Source organism: Mastigoproctus giganteus, chromosome 4, assembly GCF_048544385.1.
Source record: "Mastigoproctus giganteus isolate SK-2022 chromosome 4, ASM4854438v1, whole genome shotgun sequence".
NCBI classification, from domain to species: Eukaryota; Metazoa; Arthropoda; class Arachnida; order Uropygi; family Thelyphonidae; genus Mastigoproctus; species Mastigoproctus giganteus.
This window is the reverse complement of record NC_143578.1, coordinates 187,237,728-187,259,637: the sequence shown is the minus strand read 5'-3', so window position 1 is coordinate 187,259,637 and position 21,910 is coordinate 187,237,728. Positions and strand designations below refer to the sequence as shown.

At 38.3% G+C, this 21,910-nt stretch overlaps 1 protein-coding gene across 1 annotated transcript in view; it reads right to left on the bottom strand.

The window, feature by feature from the left end:
- The window catches only part of LOC150087261 (very long chain fatty acid elongase 1-like), a 279,861-nt gene that overhangs the window by 4,429 nt on the left and 253,522 nt on the right, over nt 1–21,910 (bottom strand). Inside the window, exon 7 of the mRNA XM_090372425.1 lies at nt 17,857–17,993. Within this exon, the coding sequence (XP_090228551.1) occupies nt 17,857–17,993 (137 nt within the window). The remainder of the gene's footprint in view (nt 1–17,856; nt 17,994–21,910) is intronic.

The window sequence follows — 21,910 nt, the reverse complement described above, 5'->3', positions numbered from 1 at the left end:
GCAGACACATGGTCATTGTCAGATAAAATCTGACAGAGTGTATACGGCTCAGTCAGATGATTAAAAGCGGTAAAACGAGCATTTCTAAAACTGGTACAATCACATTAAATATGTTCAACGGATAAAATGGTGTCGCATTGCTCGCACATAGGACAGTCATCTGCCCTCAGCAGAAAAGAATGTGTAAGATGACTGTCCTGTGCGGAGATGAGCTAGAACAACTTCCTCCTTACAATTCCTGCGCAGACTAGACTGCCACGGTTCAATTACAGGCTTTATACGATAAAATTTATTCGCAGTCTGTCTATTCCACGAATCCTGCCATTGGGAATGTATCTTTTGATGTACTATTTGCCTGTAGTCTGTATAGGGGACTAACAGGCAGCAGTTATTATTGGGAATTGCTGATTTGGCTGCGACGTCAGCCAAATCATTTCCCCTAATCGCAATGTGGCTGGGAATCCAGCAGAAGCGGATATCATATTCGCGTTCATGGAGAATGTGAATCTTCTGCTGAATGCTAGACAGAACTGGATGAGGATTATATCTCACAAATATTAAAGCCTGTAACATGCTAAGAGTCGGAATATAAAATGAACCATTGGTATTGGCATTTACTAATGTGATCCAAGGCTAACTCTACAGCGTGCAGCTCTGCAGTAAATATGCTGCATTCAGAGGGAATCTGCTCTGATATAGTGCTATCTGTAAAGACAGCAGCAGATCCCACATATGATTCTGACTTCGAACCGTCTGTGTAGACTGGCGCGAAGTCTGAATATTCAGTTCGGTGTGCTGAATGAAGCTGCAGGTAGACACATGATGGAGTGTCCGACTTTCCCCAGTTTCTAAGCGACAAGTCGCATGCCGGGACATGAGCATGCCAGGGTGGAAAGGGTTGCTTTGATGTTTGGGCAACCTTGTCTACCTTGATATTAAGTTCTTTGAGTAGCTCTTGGAAACTAATACCAAAAGGACGATTGGCAGTCTTACGAGTATTGTATAAATTTTCCCATCGTGGCTCAAAAACGAATGGCCACATAGGATGGTCTGGCAGGGATTTCAGTTTTAAAGCATACTTTAAAGACAACTGCTTCCGTCGAAGCGATAACGGTGGTTCGTTTGCTTTGACGTATAAGCTCTGGACAGGAGATGTGCGATGTGCTCCAGTAGCAATACGTAGGGCCTGATGATGGATGGGGTCCAGACATCGAAGGACACTGTCTCTGGCTGAGGAATATACCTGGGACCCATAATCTAGTTTGGATTGCACAAGTGCACGGTAAAGCCAAAGAAGGGTCCATCGGTCTGCTCCCCAAGATGTAGAGGAGAGCGAGCGGAGAATATTAAGCCCACGTGTGCACTTTGTGTGGAGTTGACGAATATGATCTAAAAAGGTCAGTTTTTTATCGAATATGAGTCCCAAGAATTTTGTGTTCGCTGCTACTGGAATAGCATTTTGTCCGAGCCTTAATTCAGGTTCAGGATGAAGATTACGCTTCCAACAAAAGTGCACGCAAACGGTCTTCTCTGGCAAGAACCTGAAGCCATTAGCAAGTGCCCAGGAATTCAGACTATCAATGGCTTTCTGCAGTTGTCTTTCAATAACCCTCATGTTGCACGACTGGCAAAAAATGCTAAAGTCATCAACATAGAGGGCACTGTGTACAGTTGGAGGAAGTTGTTCTGTGATGGAATTTATTTTGATGGCAAAAAGCGTGACACTTAATACTGATCCTTGTGGTACTCCCTCCTCTTGGCTAAAGGAGCGAGAGAGTGAGGATCCCACACTAACTTGGAACGATCGATTGGCTAAAAAGTTTTGAATAAAAAAGGGCAGGTGCCCTCTTAGGCCTAGACTATGTAAATCTTTTAAAATGCCAGATCTCCAAGTTGTCATACGCTTTCTCCATGTCAAAGAACACCAACACCAAGTGTTCGCGTTTTTGGAAAGCATCCCGGATGGATGCTTCCAATCTAATAAGATGGTCCAAAGTGGACCGGTTCCTTCAGAAGCCACACTGGATGTTGGAGAGAAGGTCATTTGTTTCAAGATACCATATTAAATCCTGGAGAGAATTAACCATTCTCTCCAGGATTTTGCACAGACAGCTAGTCAGAGCAATAGGACAATAATTGGTGGTGACTTTTGGATCCTTTCCTGGCTTATGAAAGGCAAGAACGATTGCCTTTCGCCAGGAGTCCGGAAACTGCCCTTCAATAAAGATTCTGTTATAAGAGAATCTTGTAATAACAGAGTAAAGTGGAGGAGAAATTGTTGAAGATAAAGACAAGAAAGGCACCTGGGGTGGATGGGATCTATCCAGTTATATTAAAGGAGGCAGCAAAGGTAGTAAGCAAACCCTTAGCCATAATTATGAGAGCTCCTTGGACCCAGGGGAGGTACCCAGACTGGAGATGTGCAAATGTGTCCCCAATTCACAAAGGAGGATCAAAGGCTGACAAGTAATTATAGACCTGTGAGTTGAACTTCTGTTCCAGGAAAATTAATGGAGGCACTGGTTAAAGAAGCACTGCAGGATCATCTAGACAAGACTTCAGTTATAGCTCAGACAGAGCATGGTTTTGTTAAGGGGAAGTCTTGCCTGACCAATTTGATTGGATACTATGATGCAGTTACAAAATAACTGGATGCAGGGAATAACTTTGATATTATATACTTGGATCTTAGAAAGGCTTTTGATACTGTTGCAAATGGAAGACTGCTGCACAAATTGGAGCAGTATGGCACTGGAGGCAAATTGCTGCTAGGGATAAAGGGGTGGTTGAGAGGGAAGACAGATTGGTAATCAATGGACACTGCTCATCGTGGACTAATGTTATTAGTGGAGTCCCTCAGGGCTCAGTGTTGGGTCCATTATTGTTTTCTGTATTTATAAATGATATTGATGATGGTATATCAATTTTAATGTCCAAGTTTGCAGACGATACGAAGGTTGGCAGGGTTGTCAAGGACACTACTGACACTATGCTGCTGCAACAGGATCTGGAAAGGTTGAGCAGATGAGCTGAGAGGTGGCAAATGAAGTTTAACATTGACAAATGTAAAGTACTACATATGGGAAACAGCAACCTCAGAGCAACGTATCAACTCTGTGGTACAACACTGACAGTGGTAGAGAATGAAAGGGACCTGGGGGTGGTTGTGCAGGCAGATATGGAGTTCTCTGAGCAGTGCAGATGGGCTGCAAGAGTAGCTCATGGTGTATTGTCAATGATATATAGGTGGGGGTTAAAATTTAAAACAGTAAAAAAGATAAGCAATCAATAACAAAGAACATGGCACACACAAATTGCAAGTAACACAATACGCACAAGTGAGAATGGGGTAACAAGTTACGAAGCTTTAAAAATAGGAGTGAAGAGAAGATTCTGAAAATTAATTTTTTATATGATTGAAGGTTCCATGGAAGTGTGAACACATTTCACCATAATAACTCAGAATTCCAGCTGTCAGTATTATCACAAATTCAATAATATCGACTTTACTATCCGTTGATAGACTGCACTAACAGAAAAGCCCAATAAACAGGTGACTGCTAATTGTTTTATGGTTGTGACCTCCAGAAATCTGACCGAACCATGTGTACAGTTGGAGACAATCGTAGGGTAATCTCCAGTGCTGCGGTCTCCTGCCCTGATTAAACGGCATTTTGTGCCAATTAAGTGAAGTAAACCCAGGCTATTTTCTCGATTGGGTTCGGTTCTTTAATATTTGCCCCAAATAAATGGCCGTCCAGATTAACTGGTGGCCCAAATAACCGGAATCCACTGTACTGTGTTTTAGCAAGTTTAGTTTCTTATCTAATATAGCCAAAATCTAAAAATTGGATGATGTCATTAAGTGACATAGCATGATTCCCCAAATGCAATTCTGGGTTAGAGAGTATTCTGCACTTCTTGCAGAAGTGCAGAGCAATGGTTTTCTACAGAGACAGTCAGTAACAATTTTTATTTACTGACAGTTGCAGTTGCCTTTCAACATAATACGAGAATGACTGGATGTGATGAGGTCCTCACCATAAAGGTAAGTTTCTACAGAATTCAGGATGGTTGTCATTAGGGCTTGCAAACCGGGTTTATAAAACCGGTTAAATCTGTTTTCATATTGAGTTGTTAAAACCGAAACCGAGCTTCTAAAACCGGATTCGAATATTTTCTTAGTTAACCCTCTAATATAGTTTTTTTGTTACGCACATTTTCTTTTGTTTGTTCGTTCGTTTGTCTGGATCGTTCAACTGCTTTATGTTTTAAACATGTTTTTTATTTTATTTTATGTTTAGTTACAAATCTCATGGGCAAGTTACCCAAATCTAGGAGGGATACCTTTTATCTTCCCACCTGTATCATGGCACGATGCAGGTGTACTCATTTACGACTGAGTGAGTCGGAGCGATAGCGCAAAAGAAAATACTCAACATTTCTCCGTTCCATCTATCTTGTTCGCCAGGCAAGTTATGGAAAGCACCTTATTGATAATTACCCACTAGAAACAGATTCGCTGAATATTGCATCAAATTTCAATCGTAGAAAGTTTTTTGCTTCTTTATTCCTATTAAATTTGCGATCAAATGTTCTCCAAAAAGCAGCTTCACCAAATTTAGCTTTTATGTAATTTTGAAAATACAATAGATTTAATTGGGGGAAAAATTCAAGTAAATAAATAAAAAAATTTCTTTCGTAAAAATTTTGAAACTTGCCTCGTTTAGACTCTTCATTCAGTGCTTGCTGGAGTGATGCATAGTACTGTGCCTTTGTTATCTTCAATATGTTTATTTAAAATTGTTGGTGATTTAATTCCTACTAATTAATATTTTTAATAATTCCTACTAATTAATAATTGAAATCAAATGTATGGAATTATTTTGCTCGAAAAAGCAAAGATGAAGCACAATGTTCGAAATGTCAGAAGATAATGAAGTCGTTTGGAGGATCTACATCATCTTTGATGTTGCATTTAACAAAATGCAACAATTGACATTAAACAAGATAACAGTGAACCTCCCGTAAAAATGGTAAGAACATTAGAAAACTATCGTTAAAAAATCTATGGAAGAAGAGATTTTAAAATTAGCTGCTTTAGATGGATTTTCTTTTAATTCAATTGCCAAGACTGAGTTTATACAATCAAGCCATCACCTTCAGAGAAATAAATACGATAAATTACCACCAGCCTCAGTGAATGGAATTAAAAATATGGTTCTGAATTATTATAAAACTAAGAAAGAAGAACTCATTCAGCATTTCAAAAATTCATTGGTTTTGTGTGCACGGTATTCATTGACCCTAGACAAATATATGTCTATACAAAATAAAAGGTACATGAATATATTTTTGCATTCAAAATACAATCATTGGTCGTTAGGTCTTATTGAGTTTAATGGTTCACTTGATAGCAGAAGAACTGAGCAAATTGTGAATGGACACTTGAAGGAATTTGGTTTGAACTTGGATGAGGATATTGTTGCCTGCGCCACCGATGGAGCAGCAATGATGATTAAGTTTGGCAAGCAAATTACGCCTAATCATCATCAATGTATAGCACATCTGTCAGTTATAGATGTACTTTAATTAAAGGCAATCAATTATGGTGCCACAGTCTTTGAGTCTCCCAAAGACAATGAAGAAAATGAAAATAATGAAGAAAGTAGTGATGTTGAAGAAAGACAGCAAGGCATGCTTTATCAAACTGACTTTACAATGAGCTCATTTATTTCTTCAATCCAATGGCCAATATTGCACAAAATATTAACAAAGTCAGAAAAATTTGCAAGCTTTTTCGAAAATCGCCTACCAAAAATGACATATTATAAAATTTTGTTAAAGCAAAATTTAATGGGAAAGAATATAAACTTATATTAGATTGCAAGACTAGATGGGATAGTACATTCTATATAATTGAGAGATTTTTGAAATTGAAAAATTGCATTCCAAATGCTCTATGTGCAGTACTGTCAACTGAAGCTGTCTGTCTGTCTGACTGGAAAACACTTGAATTGCTATGTGAAAATCTGCAACCAGTTGAAATGATTCTGAAAGCTATAACCTCAAAAGATACAGACTTACTTAAAGCAGAGTCTTCAATAGAATTTCTGCTTGCTAAGCTTGATACAGCAGAAAACCCATTTGCTTTAAATGGTTTTAAAATTTTAAAATTTGTTTTTTAAAGTTTCAAAGCCTTTTGCAGCGTTACAATGCAAGACGAAATTATCAAACTGTGGCTTTGCTATCTACACAACCCCAAAAAGTTTAGGAAAGAAGATTCAGGTTCAAGAACTTTTGATTTTCCAAGTAAGCAAGTTTTGAAAAAGCATGCTGAAGAGATTTATCAGAGATTATTTGCAAAACATTCAAGGAGTCTTAGTGTTGAATGAAGAAACTGAAAATAAACGAACTGTTCTTTTAGAACAAAACAAAGACTCGTCTAATTCCGATATTGGAGATACACTCGTGCGAGAGTATGATAGTGTAATAAAGAGATTAACTGAAGAACCTTCAAAATATCCGAGTGAATTGGAAATCAGCAAATAATTTAAAATTTTGGAGGCAACTAGCAGTAGAAGTGAAAATCTGGAGAAAGTTTATGGAGCACTGCTGACCATTAAACCAATAAGTGTGCAATCTGAGAGAGTTTTCTATCACTGGTCTCTTTAACACAAAAATAAGGTCAAGTCTATTAGGAAAAATGCTTAATATACTGTGTTTTTTAAAGGATTATTTTCAGAAAAAAGCTGAGCAATAAATAGTAAAATAATTTCCCCAAGCTGTTTTTTTTTCACATTATTTTTATTTATTTATTATTATAGGGCTTATTATTTATTATTATTATTATTTATTATTATTTTTTTTGTTTACTATACAAGAAGATAGTTTTTATTCAAAGGATTTGAATACAATTTGTAATTTTGTATAATCTCAAGCTGGTTACTTTTTTGGAGCATTTTAATTTTTTTATTTTTTTTACTATAAGAGGTGATAGATTTTGTTTAAAAGATTTGATTACGATTTTTACAATCTACCCAAGATAAAATAAATACCTGTGTTATAAGCTTTTAATTATTTTCCTTAAGTCTGAGAAAATCGGTTTTAAAACCGGTTTTAAGAGTAAACTTCGGTTAAACTCTGTTTTGAAATTTCTCGGTTTTATGCAAGCCCTAGTTGTCATCAGTATGTAATCTAACTAAAAAGAGTGTAGCACCAAAGACTGGTCCTTGCGGTGGTACTTCCTCCTGCACACAGATTCTGGAGGAGTTACTTCAGTAATGGACCTGGAAGGTTCAACCTTATAGAAAGCTCTGAATTAAAGATGGTAAACATCTCCTCAGTCCTAGGGGATGTAAATCTTTAAAGAGGCAAAAAGACTTCTCTATATCTAGGCTTACCACGACCAAATGTTTATTCTTTATGAATGAATTTTGCACATTTGTCTCGGTTTTGATCAATTAGGATGTACAGCAGACTTTCGATTAACTGGGGCACTTCAAGATTCCAAATTGAAAAAAAAAAAAAAAAAAAAAAACTTAAATTCAAGTAATAAATAGAATAGGTATAAACATATGTTTTGCAAGCCATAAATAAGATTTTGATTTTATTGGCGCAAAAACAACTACGGTTATACTGCGCCAAGAAAAGATTAAAATATCAACAAAGCTAAATTCTGGTAACCTTTAAAAAGGTTACCTCATCAAATTGTTATTTATATATATAAGGCAGTATAAGTTTAAAAGTAAATTATCCAATTTATATATGTGTGTATATATTAATAGCTTGTAAAAGCTTAAGCACTGTTGACATGTGGTCGCTGTCTGATAAAATCTGACTGAGTGTATAAGGCTCAGTCGGATGAGTAAAAGCGATAAAATATATATTGCAAACATGGATAAAATTAACGCAATCTATTAAAATATGCTTTACGGATAAAATGGTGTCGCAAGACTCGCACATAGGAGGGTCATCTGCCCTCAGCAGAAATGAATGTGTCAGGTGACTGTGTCCTATGCGGAGTCTAGCAAGAACAACTTCCTCGCTCCGATTCCTGCGCAGACTGGACTGCCAGGTTTCTATTACAGGCTTTATTTGGTATAATTTATTTGTCCTCTCTCTGTGCCATTGGGAATATATCTTGTTGCATATTATTTGCCTGTAGTCTGTATAGGGGACTAACAGGCAACAATTATTAGTGGGAGCTACTGATTTGGCTGCAGTGTCAGCCAAATCATTTCCCTTTATCCCAACGTGGCTAGGAATCCGGCAGAAGCAGATTGATTTTGATTTGGTAGTTGTTGGCGCATCGGCTTCTGTGGCCATATTGCACCTCCCAAGGTTTTTGCAGTACTTTGATCCAAGCCCGAGGCGGGAATCGAACCCGCGACCTTTGGGTTGCCGGGCAGGTACTTTACCCACTCGGCTAGCCCGGTCGGCACGCAGAAGCAGATATCAAACTTGTATTCATGAAGAGAATGTATCTTCTGCTGAACCCAACAGAGAACTGGATGAGAATTGTCTCAAAGATAATAAAGCCTGTAATACATTCAAAGAATCAGAATATATTATTGACCTTTGGCATTGACAAGTTCGAATGTGATCCAAGGCTAACTCCATAGCATGCAGCTTGGCAGTGTATAGCTGGATTCAGGAAGAATCTGCTGAGATATTATAGTGTCCAGAAAGACAACAGCAGATCCTATGCATGACTCAGACTGAGCTGTCTGTGTAAACTGGCAAGAAGCGGGAGTGCTCAGCTCAGCGTGTAGAATAGAGCTGCTGGTAGACAGGTGGAGTCTCAGACTACCCATTTCTTAAGGGAAAAGTCGCACGATGGGGTATGAGCATGCCAGGGTGGAAGAGTTTCTTTTGGTGTTTGTGCAACCTTGTCTACCATGATGTTAAACTCTGAGTAGCTCTTGGACACAAATACCAAAAGGTCGATTGGCAGTCTGACGGATATTGTACACGTTTTCCCAATGTGGCTCAAAAACAGATGTCCACATAGGGTGGTCTGGCAGGGATTTCAACTTTAAAGCATAGTTTAAAGACAACTGCTTACATTGAAGGGATAACGGTGGTTTGTTTGCTTCAATGTATAATCACTGGACAGGAGATGTTCGAAATGCTCCAGTAGCGATACAGATAGCCTGATGGTGGACAGGGTCCAGCTATTGAAGGACACTGTCTCTGGCTGAGGAGTATACCTGGGCCCCTTAGTCTAATTTGGATCGTACAAGTGCACGATAAATACATAGTAGGGTGCACCTGTCTGCTCTCTAACGCGTGGAGGAGAGAGAGAGCAAAGAATATTTAATCCCCTTGTGCACTTTGTACGAAGTTGATGAATATGTTCTAGAAAGGTCAACTTTTTATCAAACAAGCCCCAAGAATTTTGTATCTGACACTACTGGAATATCATTTTGTCAGATGATCCATAGATTTTGGCGAAAGATGCTTAATCATTTCATAATGGATGCCATCTGGTCCAACAGCACTTGGTTTGGAAAGAATGAGCTCTTTTCAGTTCCTGTATAGTGAATGAGCCGTTGTAGGGATAAACACTCTTAGACTTAATATTAAGTGCCTGTTTTTCGATTTTATATTTCAGGACCAGGAAATCTGGGGAATACGAAGATGTTGCAGAGATGTTAGAGAATGTTTCCCCAAGAGAATTGGCTATTGCAATTGGATCTGCAATAATGCATCCATTATAATCTAGGATCGAAGAATTGTGGGATGTATATTTTCCCTTCATTTTCCGGATTTTATCCCAGACCAACTTAGTACTAGTGGACCGAGTAATTGATGAAGTAAAACGGATCCACGATACCTTTTGACTCTGACGGCAGATGTAGCATGCTTTGGCTCGTGCGCGTTTAAAGCTTATAAGGTTGGTTATGGTAGGATATCAGCAGAATATCCCCCACGCTTTGTTTTCAGCCTTTTTTGCTGCTGTGCATTGTGAATTCCACCATGGTTTGGGAAATGGTGGAAACCAAGCAGATGTTTTTGGAATGGCATTCGCAGCTGCTTGGATGATATTTTCTGTGATGTACATTACTGCATCATTGATAAGCTCCTGACTGACTGTACTGAGGTCAAAATTTTCCTGATGTTGGAAGGCAGTCCAGTCGGCCTGATCAGTCTTCCACCACGTTAACCTGAAAGAAAGACATGGTATCACACTGTGTAATGAGATTATCACAGGGAAGTGATAACTTCCGTATAGGTTCTCCTCCACTTCCCAAGTGAGTGAAGGGAGTAGAGAAGGGGGAGCAGATAGAGAGATCAATGGCAGAAAATATACAGGTAGGCATGTGGAAGGTGTTTGTTCCAGTATTTAGAAGGGGAAAAGTCATTGTCATTTAGCATACGCTCTATGACTTGTCCCCTTCCGTTGATGTTAGCACTACCCCACAGGGTTTATGTCCATTAAAATCCCAGCGAAGTAAGAAAAGGGGAGGCAACTGCGTTACAAGATCATCAAGGTCTTCCTGGGAGATGTCAGTCCCAGGTGGCAAATAAATATAGCACACAGTTAATAAAAATCCCACTGTAAGGCGAATTGCAACAGCCTCTATGCTGGTTGTAACTAGCAAGGGTTGAACTGGGGTCTGGTTGCCCACAAGGATAGCCACTCCTCCATGAGCAGGACCATCCGCAATTCTATCCTTACGAAAAATTGTGATGTTATGCAGGGTGGGATCATCATTTGCCTTTAAATAAGTCTCCTACAAGCAAAAGCAAACTGGCTCATGCTTTTGCAGGATGGCCTTGATGTCATCAGTATTTCGCCTGAATTCACGACAATTCCATTGTAGGAATTTAGCCATTATTTTGGCTTGGTGGGTCCATCAGGCCGCTTCCGAGGTGCTGAGGGCTTACTTTTGTCAGTCTTGGATTTATCTTTTTTGGGGAAGAATGGATGCTGTGCCGTGTCCATTTCTTCCTCCACAAAGAGTTCCAAGACTGATTCGTCTGGTACCTCCTTATTCTCTACATCCATTGTTTCTGGTATCATGGGTGACTCTTCTGAACGTTTTGGCTTTTCTTTACCACTTGGTTTTGGTAGTGGTGGAGCACTAGGAGGTACGGATATAGGAGTGGCAGCTGACTGTTTTTTTGGTGGGCTTTTGTGAACTCAATAAATAGCGTGCAATCTGAGTGAATTACTCTCTTGGTGGTATAGTCATCTATAGTTTGTGTACCAATAGTACACTTAACAGAAACCTTCTGGGCATATGAAGGTTTCCCGCTATTTATTGGTTGGATACGTTTTCTGGCCTCTGGGTAGGAGATATTCAACTCTGTTTTCAGTTTTTGGATTTCTTTTTCATCCTTCCATCTCTGGCATGCTCTAGAGTAGGTGGGGTGCTCTCCTTTGCAATTGACACAGATCGGTTTTGGAGCTGAACATTCCTTGCTCTCATGGTCTTTTAATACCACATCGAGCACAGGCAGGGTTACCACGACAAGATGTTTGTGAGTGGCAGTGTTTTTGGCATCTAAAACACCACAGTGGGTTTGGGATATAAATCCTCACTGGGCAGTTTAGATAGCCTGCCTTGATGGAACTTGAAGGCTGTGGGGTGTTGAACGTGAGGATAACAACTCTGGTGGGGATGAGATTCCCATCCTTTCATATCGATATTCTCTTTACAGCTGTCACTCCTTGGTCTTTTAATTCAGAGCAGATCTCTTCTTCAGAAACATGAAGGTCCCATTCTGATGTAACACCTTGTGAAGAATTCAGAGTTTTGTGGAGGGTTACATTGATAGGTATTCCCCCTATGGATGTAGAGTTCAAGGTATTAACCGCTTGTTTTGTGCTGGAAGCTTCAACCAAAAGGTCGCCAAAAAGCAGTTGTTTAATGGATTTTGGTGAACCTGCCAACCCTTCTAATCCTTTCTGGATAAAGAAGGGCGACATCTTTCCGATTGACTGCTCTCCGGTGGAATGGAGAATGAGGAAGAGTGGCGTCACTGATGGTGGTGTGTCCTCAGTTCTGGCTCTTTTAACGGAGGTGTTATCCATGCTTTCATCTCGATTAGGTAGGGGCCTTGTTAGGGCCCCAGAAGAAATAGAATTTAAATTACTCATATGAGTAAGATAAAAATTTCAGATGCCCTAAGTACCTCACCCACCACAGAGCCCTACGAGGGGATGCCAAGTTCGCTTAGGAGCACCATACCCACATTTCCAATAAGCCTTGATCCTGTCCCAGGACCAAAGGGAGGGAGACTTATTAGAAATCAGTTGACCCTAGCAGTAAGAACCACCCGATGATTGATCCCAGTTGGGCCAGTCCGGGACCACCCGTCTTGTTGAAGCAGGGGCCAAGGTGGTGTATTAAGGCTGGGCCCCTCAACCACCGGGATCCCCATTTCCGAATTCCACGGGTCACGGCACACAGCTGCACATGCTGGATTCCAACGATGTAACCCTGGAACCAAGGTATGGGCGTTAGATCCCAGTGATGCTAATCTGGAAATACAGCAGCATCACTGGGAGGTCCCCTCACCGTGTACAGGTTCCCACATCGAGGGGCCGTAAATAAGCAATAAGAAGTAGCGTTATAAGTCGTCATTGGGAGATTAGTGTACCTATTATCTTGCAACCCCTGCTGTCCTCACACCTGCCACTCAAAAAAAAAACCCAAATGTGTCAGTGCATCCTGTTGATTGTTGTGTTCTGTTGCACTGCAAAAGAACAAATTGTTTCATTATGCATGTCAGAGATGTCGGATTTTTTTTTGTTTAGAAATTGCGAAGATAGGCAAGAGTGTGCTTTCAATTAAACAAAAACTTGAAACTATTCAAAAGTTTGAAAAAGATGCATCTGTTAAATCTCTAAAGAACCATTATAATGTTGGTGACCAAACCATACGACATTGTAAAAAATAAAGGGAAGCTATTAGATTTAAAATCAGCATCGTAAAAAATAAATGGATGCATTGTATTGGACATGGGAGTAGTGCATGGTAAGTTTTTGTTTTTTTATCTATCACCATACTTTTTATGTATGGTTGCTGAACATTTTTCGATAAAGTCCCCGACTTATGTTATGTTATTTATATATTTTTTTATAACTGAAGATTAAATGAAAGGGACACACATTTCACCACAAAGAAAAACTCAGAATTCCATCTGTATTATTGCAAATGCAATAAGATTGAGTTTACTACACATTTATAATGAATTGCACTAACAGAAAAGTCCAATAAACCAGAAAGTGCAAATTGTTTTATGGCAGTGACCTCCAGAAATATGTTTTAATAAAATGTGAGCTTGGGTGGAGTAATAATAGTGAGTTTTTGCCTTAACCCTATGAAGTTCTTTTCAGAAACTTTCATTTTGACCATTATCATGGTGCCAACTAAGAGAATAAGTGACAGTGGTACTAGTAAATCTACCAAGAAAAGGAAAGCGATCGAGTTGGACCAGAAAATTAAAATAATAAGGATGTATGAAAATGGACAAACATAACAAGTATCGTGTGGAATTCAGATTTGCCAGTGGCAACAGTGAACACAATCAGAAAGGAGAAAGACAGAATACGAGAAGCAGTCGGCACCAATGAAGGTCAACTATAATAATCAATGCTACGAAATACATACCAGTTTTTACAGTACAATAACATGCGTTTTTTTCTTCCTTTTATGTTTTCTTTTCTTATGTGCCACTCTGGCTGCTTCACCACTGTCCCCAGATAAAGTTTTTAATTGAACTAATTAAAAATATATAACTATTTTTCTTCATTCTTCTGAGGATATAGCAGCAATATTTTGTTAGTCATCCCCGAATTATGTAGAAAACTACTTGCGTAGGATGTCCTGGAACTTCTCTTACATATGTTGAGGACTTGCTGTATTTTTTTTTTACCATCTATCCTGGAAAATCAAGTCTACTGTATCTATTTTTCCAAAAACCAAACTGATCTTCAATGAAAATACAGCAATACCTTGCTTAGCATGGCTTCAAACAGCATGGGTTTCACTATAACATGTTTTCAATTAAGTTTAAGTTGAAAATTTACTGTACATATTAAAACTCATTGAATAGCCTAGACAGGTACTATACATATATGCTGCCATGCCAACTCTATTATCTACCATGCACATGTGAGAATAGCTCCAGTCAGGCAGTCAGCTGCAACTTGCAACAGTGTTCTGTATTCTTAATTCCATCCTGACGAAACTTTTCACTTCAAAATTTATTTTTTACCCTTTTAAATACAATTTAAAAGATATCTGCATCTTGGCTAGAAATCACTGCCAACAACATGCAGCATGTTTTGCCCCATTTGGTAAATGATTTCACTGGTTTTGAATTGCAAGTTCAGATAATTTCCGAAGACATTGTGAAGGTCAGAAAAGACTTGGGATTCAAAACTTTGGACACTGCCAATGTACATGACTGCATCAACTCACATGTCACTTAGATTATGCAACTCTCCTTGAAATTGACGAGCAAACTGCATATGAAGGAGAAGAAAACAATTCTGCAGTGGATAACAACTGAGGTGCCACCAAAACAATTTTCAACAGAACTGGAGAAAGTTTTTTTTTTGGGGGGGGGGGGGAGGATTGACATGGCCTGCGAGGCAATTAAGAATGGAAATCCAAATGTTGAATGTAGCATCAAGATGAGGCAAATTTTACAAGATGGGATTCGACCCTATAAAGACTTGTACACAGAGAAAAAGAAGACTGCTTCACCAGACTTCATTATTGAAGTACCTAAATAAACAACTGCTTTCTCATCTCTCATGATTTTACCTTTTCATTAATAAAATTCTTGCAATTTTTTTTTTTTTATTTCAAATCTTTTTAATTGGCTATCAAGTGCAAATTGTTTATAGATATATAATAATATGTTTGTAGACTGTTTCTCTGGTACGCATTCAATCAAAACCCATTACAATTATACCTCGATTAGCACGGTTTCACATAACACAAAATAGTTTCGGTACCAATTATCAGTGCTATGCGAGGTATTGTTGTAGTTGTTTCCCAATCCATGTGAGGTGACTGTATACTAACTTATTGTCTTAACTAAGCAACTAGTAAGTAAGACCATCTATAATTATGCCAATCTGTCTTTTTCTGGCTTAACAGATAGAATTATTTAATTATGCCAGTAGATAGGAAAATAATGTGCAACAAAGATTTGAAAGTTTTAGGAGAGAGTATAGGGCTCTCTCATTCAAATGCTTTACATTAGATAATATAGCCATTAAAAACAGCTGCACTATTGGCAGATTTCTTTGAAGATTCTAATTCAGACATACGTAGGAGTTCATTATAAGAAAGGGCTGACCTCATCCTGAAATTTATTTTGCATTTTTCAGGTACTGCTTTTTTTTAGCAGATGGATCATATACAATTATGGCAAGCAAGATTCCACAAAAATGTTTGCTATATCTCCTCAGGAAGGGTTATCTTCTGTCTGTTCCAGACAATAATTGAGGAAGTTGTTGTCGGTGGGGGGGGGGACTCTCCTGCAAGGCATCTTATTTTCTTTTCTCTTGGTATTACATTGAAAATTCCACTAGTAGCTAGTGTGTGCTTGCATATTTTGAGGTTTGTAGTGCAGCAGCAGCAGCTAATATCTGTTCTGTAATGTATTGAATAGCATCCGTAGATTGATGCTGGATGATATGATCATGTAATGTAATGCTGGTTGCATATTTATTCCAATCTGCTTGAGTGAATTTCATTTTGCTCAACTGCTTACTAGTAACGTTCTGTGTGCAGAGCTTACAGGTTATAGGGAAATGGTCACTATTTAATGGAATGTCTAAAACTCTGCAGAGTCTGAAAATAATAAGGTTAAAATCACCCAACACACACACACACACGTTGGCAGATGTACGATAAGATCATCTAATTTGGTGAGATACATATGGACACTAGAGTAATAGTTATTCCAAATGCAAAGTGTACTGCAAGTACTTCTAAGGAGTAACATCAGGAAGAGATTTTAGAGTCAACCAAAATAGCTATACTACCATGTGAACTAGAAGTATTGATTCCACCTTGCCTGCATAGAGAGTAGTTTCTAACACACACAGACAGAGAGAGACTTTTCTTGTAGACAAATGACATGCATTAATGAAGTCAGGGATATCATCAATATTGCTATGTAGACCTCTCCAGTTCCAGTGAATGAACATGTTCGTTATTTGGCTTTGGAAGAATGAGTTTGACATTCCAATTTTAATTTATCCCTTTTCAGGAATTCAGGATGTGGAGTATTCAAAACCTCCTCTGCATGTATTTTTAAGATTTGGTTTCATCAAGGTTAGTGGTGAGACCACTAACCTTGATGAAACCAATTTCCTCCATGAGTTAGGTTCTTTCAGTATCAGGTAGATTTAGAGTGGTAGTATATGGTACAGTGATTGAGGTATTATTTAATTGCTCTTTGACACATTCCTTATGGAACTGCTGCCAGATTCACCAGGAAAGCCCAAGCCCAATTAGAGATAGGTGGGAGTGGTAATATGGATACTTCAGTTTGAATTCCTTGCAGTATGTAATTTTTGTGTTGCAGCTGCATGCGAGTAAAACTAATTTCTTTACTTCTTGATAAGTCACTATCTTCTGTTTTATACTGTTACATTTTCTTTCCTGTTTTCCAGCTTTAACAGATTTTTGAATAAGTTGGATAGTGCTGTGCATTCTGTCTCTTGGATCTATAGCTGAAGCACCAAGTTCCCTTTGCACACTGTTTGAGCATGGCAAATTTTTGGCATTTGAAATACCTAACAAGATCAGGAGTACAAGGTCATATATGGCAGTTCAAGTATAACTGTAGTTGGAAGGGTTAGTGTAGCATTGTGTAGGTAAAAGATCAATCTTTTTTGATTTTAGTTCTCTTCACCTGTTCAATTTTCTGTTATAGTTTTTGAGCTACTTCTTTGGAAATGTTTAGTAAGTCCCATTCAGATAGGTTGCCTTTACAGGTATTTATAGTGTCGTGGAATAACTCTGACAGGAATACAAAGTTTGAAATTCTGAGCAAGGCTTCTGAATGTCTGTAGTTCATGACTTCCATAAAAGAATCCAAGAGTCTTTTCACCATTTTAGGTGATTTAGACATTTTTGAATAAGAAATGGAGAAAGTATTATTAGCAGCAGTGGCAATTCCATTTGGAATAGTTCTGTTCTTTGTCTGTTAGGATAGAATGTGTCCAAGATGACTTGGTGTGTCCCTGAAGAAATTGAGCTCATAGGCACAAGTGATGGATAACTTTCTTCATGATACATGTTAGCTTCTTTCTGTTAAGGTTTCCAGCCCTCACCATAGGGTAGCAGGAGCATTGCCTGATGTGACCAAGTGAAGAATAACAAGTATTATTATTCAAACTATGAAAAATAAGGTAACTTTCCTTTTTTGCTCTCTTTCAGTACTCATGGAACAAGAACTATTATTAAATAATAAGATTAACAAATACATCTCCTTAGAAAACTATGGTGAAAGCTCAGAATACATCAATTCTGATGTGTCAAAGCATTTATTGTGCATCAACAACTAATGCATAATTAATATTTTGGAGCTCCACCCAGCAGGTACCACAACCATTACCAAGTTAATGAAGTCAGACAGTATTAAATAAAGACAGTTTACATTTGTCAGAATCACTAGGCTCTAGTGTTGAAAGTGATTTTGAATCATTAAATCTTCTGGTTTCATGATTCAAAATTAGTTAAGGAAAACAAATCTTCATTTTTAAATACATTCTTCTACCTTTTAGTTAGTACTTCATAATTGCAAATTAATTGCAATCTGGCTAAATTAATACATGATGCATTTTAAGAAATTAAAAATTGTCACTATACTAACCATTTGCATAACAGTTATATATTTTTTCCACCACAGGTATTTTTTTGTAGTTGGTCCTAATGCTGCCAATGCATAATATATATACATTACAACATGCACTAAAGAATTTAAGAGGCCTGTAAATGTTGTATAGCCACCTGAAAGAAAAAAAGTATGTGCAAAAATACTTATTATAAAAATAAGTATTATAGAAATACTTATTATAAAATGATAAAAACCATACTAAATAAAAAAAAAAATGGTCTATATTTAGGAAGGTAAAGAAAAATCAGTTTATTTTTGACCAGCATTTAATGTGGGTTCATTATTTTTTGTGTTACACATCACAAACTAACACTGTAGGGTTAATCAGATGAAGCTTCTCTTCAGTGCTCTATTTCAACAAAATAGAATTATTTGGTGGAGTGAGTTTTTTGAATATGATCTATATTAGCATCTGTGAAATGGATTTACAAAGTGATGGACTTTATTTTAATTCACCCTTGGACATTTGCATTTTGATGACCACAGTATTGAGTGAGTAAATTCAAGAACTATATTTTACGATGGTGTCTCTGAACCGGATATATAATGAGTTAGACATGAATTGTGATACATTATTGAACATTTGATAGTATAAACTAGAGCTATGGTGCTCAATACCAATATATTCAACATTGATTTCAGTATTTGTAGAACATTTGTGAACCAACGTAAGCAGCGATCGAGGTATTGCATTCCACACCACATGGGGGAATAATGCCCCTCTGTGTTATTAGGCAATAGTAGGTGGTAGATGACTCATCAACCAGTGCAATACCACCACTTTGCTTATTGGAGAATTGAAGTGGTAGAACCCATGTTTAGTCTCCAGAGCTAAGTTCCAGTCAACCCTTTCCCATAAATATGATCTTTATTGTAAGGTTCCTAGGTACACGCAGGTACCTTACCTTTACAAACCCTTCAACGGCACTAAGCCAGCTTCCATCATGCAGTATGACCAATGTCTTTTCAGGTTATGATGAACACCATAGCAAGATCCAAACTTCCTTATGTTTCGAGGGTACAGCTCTAAAACGGTGTTCGTAGGCTGGCCACTAGTCAGTACACCGGACTGAACCTATTGGTAACTCTCGAGGAGACTTCCAGATCAGCTATTGTATAATCTTGCTACCTCTACTCTCTGGCAGATAGCGACTGGAGGGAGTCAGAGTAGTGTTTATGCGGGGGGGGGGGATTGTTCTTACCACGTGTATGCCATATCCGAAAATTTCATTACTTCATACAGCAAGTCCCCCTCCACTTTTTCTTACTATTGAATACACCATGAATTGTCAAACTAATAAAGCAAGCCTATCTGCAAAAAGATCTAAACCTCCCACACAATTCCTAGTTCATTTCACAATTATACATGGTCTCACTTCTAATCTCAACAAATGTCTATTTTGACTTAGTCTGCCAAACCCCTTTTACTGGCAGAATCTCAGTTATTGGTTGATTCAACCACTGCTCATCTCAGTTTCACAGATTATTCACTGTGTGATTCCTTTCACCTCAAAGGTGTTACTTTTGCATATGTACATTCTGATATTCCCGGTGAGACTTAGTAATTAGAAATCTCCCCTTTTCGATCTTCTCTGGGTTAAAATCTCTACCTCATTCTATCAAATTCATCTGTTGTCTCTACCGTTCTCCCAACTCCACTAATCATTTGCAGCTCTTTGACTTCCTCTCTTTGCAACTTGACTTTCTCCAGTCCAACTTTCCTAACAGTGAGGTAATTTTCCTTGGTGATTTTAATGTTCAACAACTCCAGCTGGTTTCTAGTCACACATACCCAGCTGGTTGAGATGCTAAAGCTTTTGCAATTACTAATGACCTCACACAGATTGTACATTTACCTACCAGAATACTGGACAATCCTAACCATACATCCAACACGCTTCATCTTTTCTCACAAAACCTTTCTAAGTACACGGTCAAAGTGAGTGGTTCATTAGGCATCTCAGTTCACAACTTGGTGATAGTCTCTTCTCTAATGGAGCCTCTTTATCTCATGACTATTCCTAACCTCGTGTTGTTTGGCATTACAAGAATGAGAAATGGGATGACCGGCGAGATTTCTTTTCTTTTCCTTGGTCGGATTATTGTTTCAAAACTTCTAATGTCAACGTTTGTTCAGATCATGTCAGTGAAATTATTCTTGTTAAATTCTCCACATTAATCTCATCCTTTATCTAAACCTTAGTTCTACAATAAATGTGGTAAGGCTATTTGTTCTAGAGAACAATGTTGCATATTGTAATTGGCTTGTTTCAAATTCTGCCTACACCAAAGCTCACAGCAATTGTAAAGCAGTTATTAATCAGTCCAAACTAGATCTTGAACAGGCTAAGAGTAGAAAACTTGCTACTTGCCCTAATGGTAGCCAAGCATTTCTGGTCTCTTGCCAAAGCTATTGGCCACAACTTTTGCCCATCTCTGCTCCCACCTCTGTCCAAACCAGATGGTTCTATTGTCACTTCAGCCAAGGATAAAGCTGACCTGCTAGCATCTCATTTTTCTTTTAATTCATGTATTAATGATCTATGTAAAACACCTCCCATCATGCTCCATTGAATACCTCCTGTGGTTTTCTGTCAAAAGGACGTTAGAAGGATTTTGATGAACCTTGATGCTCAGAAAGCTCCAGGTCCTGATAATATTTCTCCACATGTTCTCAAAACCTATGTTCCTGAACTTACTCGTGTTCTTTGATGTCTTTTTTCACTTTCATATTCCAAAGGTGTTTTTCCTTCTGCTTGGAAATTTGCTCATATCCAGCCAGGTTCCTAAAAAGGTGAGATCCCTCCCATCCAATTATTGTCCCATTGCAATTACTTCTACTCCTTCTAAAGTAATGGAGAAATCAATAAACCGCCAACTCAAATTACCAAGAAACATACAAGCTGATCAATGATCACCAGTATGGATTCCGTCAGTGTCCATCCAGTGGTGATATTCTGGCTTATGTTACCCATTTATGGACAAATTCAGTGGAAAAGTTCGGTGAAACAAGCAGTTGCTCTAGACATCTCAAAGGCTTTCAATTGTGTTTAGCATAAAGGTTTTCTAAACAAACTTCCATCTTATGGTTTGCCAACTGTTTTTTGTAATTGGTTATCCAGTTCTCTGATCGCTCACTGAGGGTGATGGTAGATGGCTCTCTGTCTTCTAACCTCTCCACTAATGCTGGTGTCCCCCAAGGTTCAGTTCTTTCCCCCACTCTTTTCCTCTTGTATATTAATAACCTTCTTCCATTGACTGGAAATCCTATCCATAGTTCTGCCGATGATAGCACATTGCATTCCACTTTCCATTTTGAAAAATGTTGCCCTGCTCAATCAGCTTCAACTTCAAATATCCGCTACCAATTCCTTAAATGCTGATCTTCAGGTAATTCTCCAGTCGGGCAAAGACAACTTAGTTGATTTCAATCCTTCTAAAACTCAGTCCTGTCTTGCAAAAAGGATTCTTCTGCTCCTGTGCTTATTTTTAGTGACACTCCGATTTCCTGACAAGATGATATATCTCTTTTGGGGATTATACCCTGACTTCTAATCTCTCTTGGCATAAGCACATTACAAATATTGCTTCCTCTTCATCTAAAAAAAAAAAAAAAACACCTTGGTTTTCTCTTTCGCTCTTTGCGTTATTTTTCTTCCAAACAGCTGTTTACTCTGTAAAAATCGAAAATCCGCCCTATCATGGAATATTGTTCCCACATCTGGGGCAGTGTCCCCTAAACCTCTCTCAGGCTTCTAGATTCCATTCAGAAGAGGGCAGTTAAGGTAATAAAACAACTCATCTCTAACAGTCTCTCCACTCACTGTCTCATAGATGTACTGTTTCTGCTGCATGCCTTTTCTACAGATACTTCCATGGGCACTGTTCTTCTGAATTGGCTTCTATGATTCCTGCTCTCTCTTTCAAAGCAGTCCAAACATGTACCGCCAACATCCATTTACTGTACAACTTCAAACTCGTGGAACCAAGCTTTCATATTCCTCATTTATTCATTCAACTGCCGTTTTCT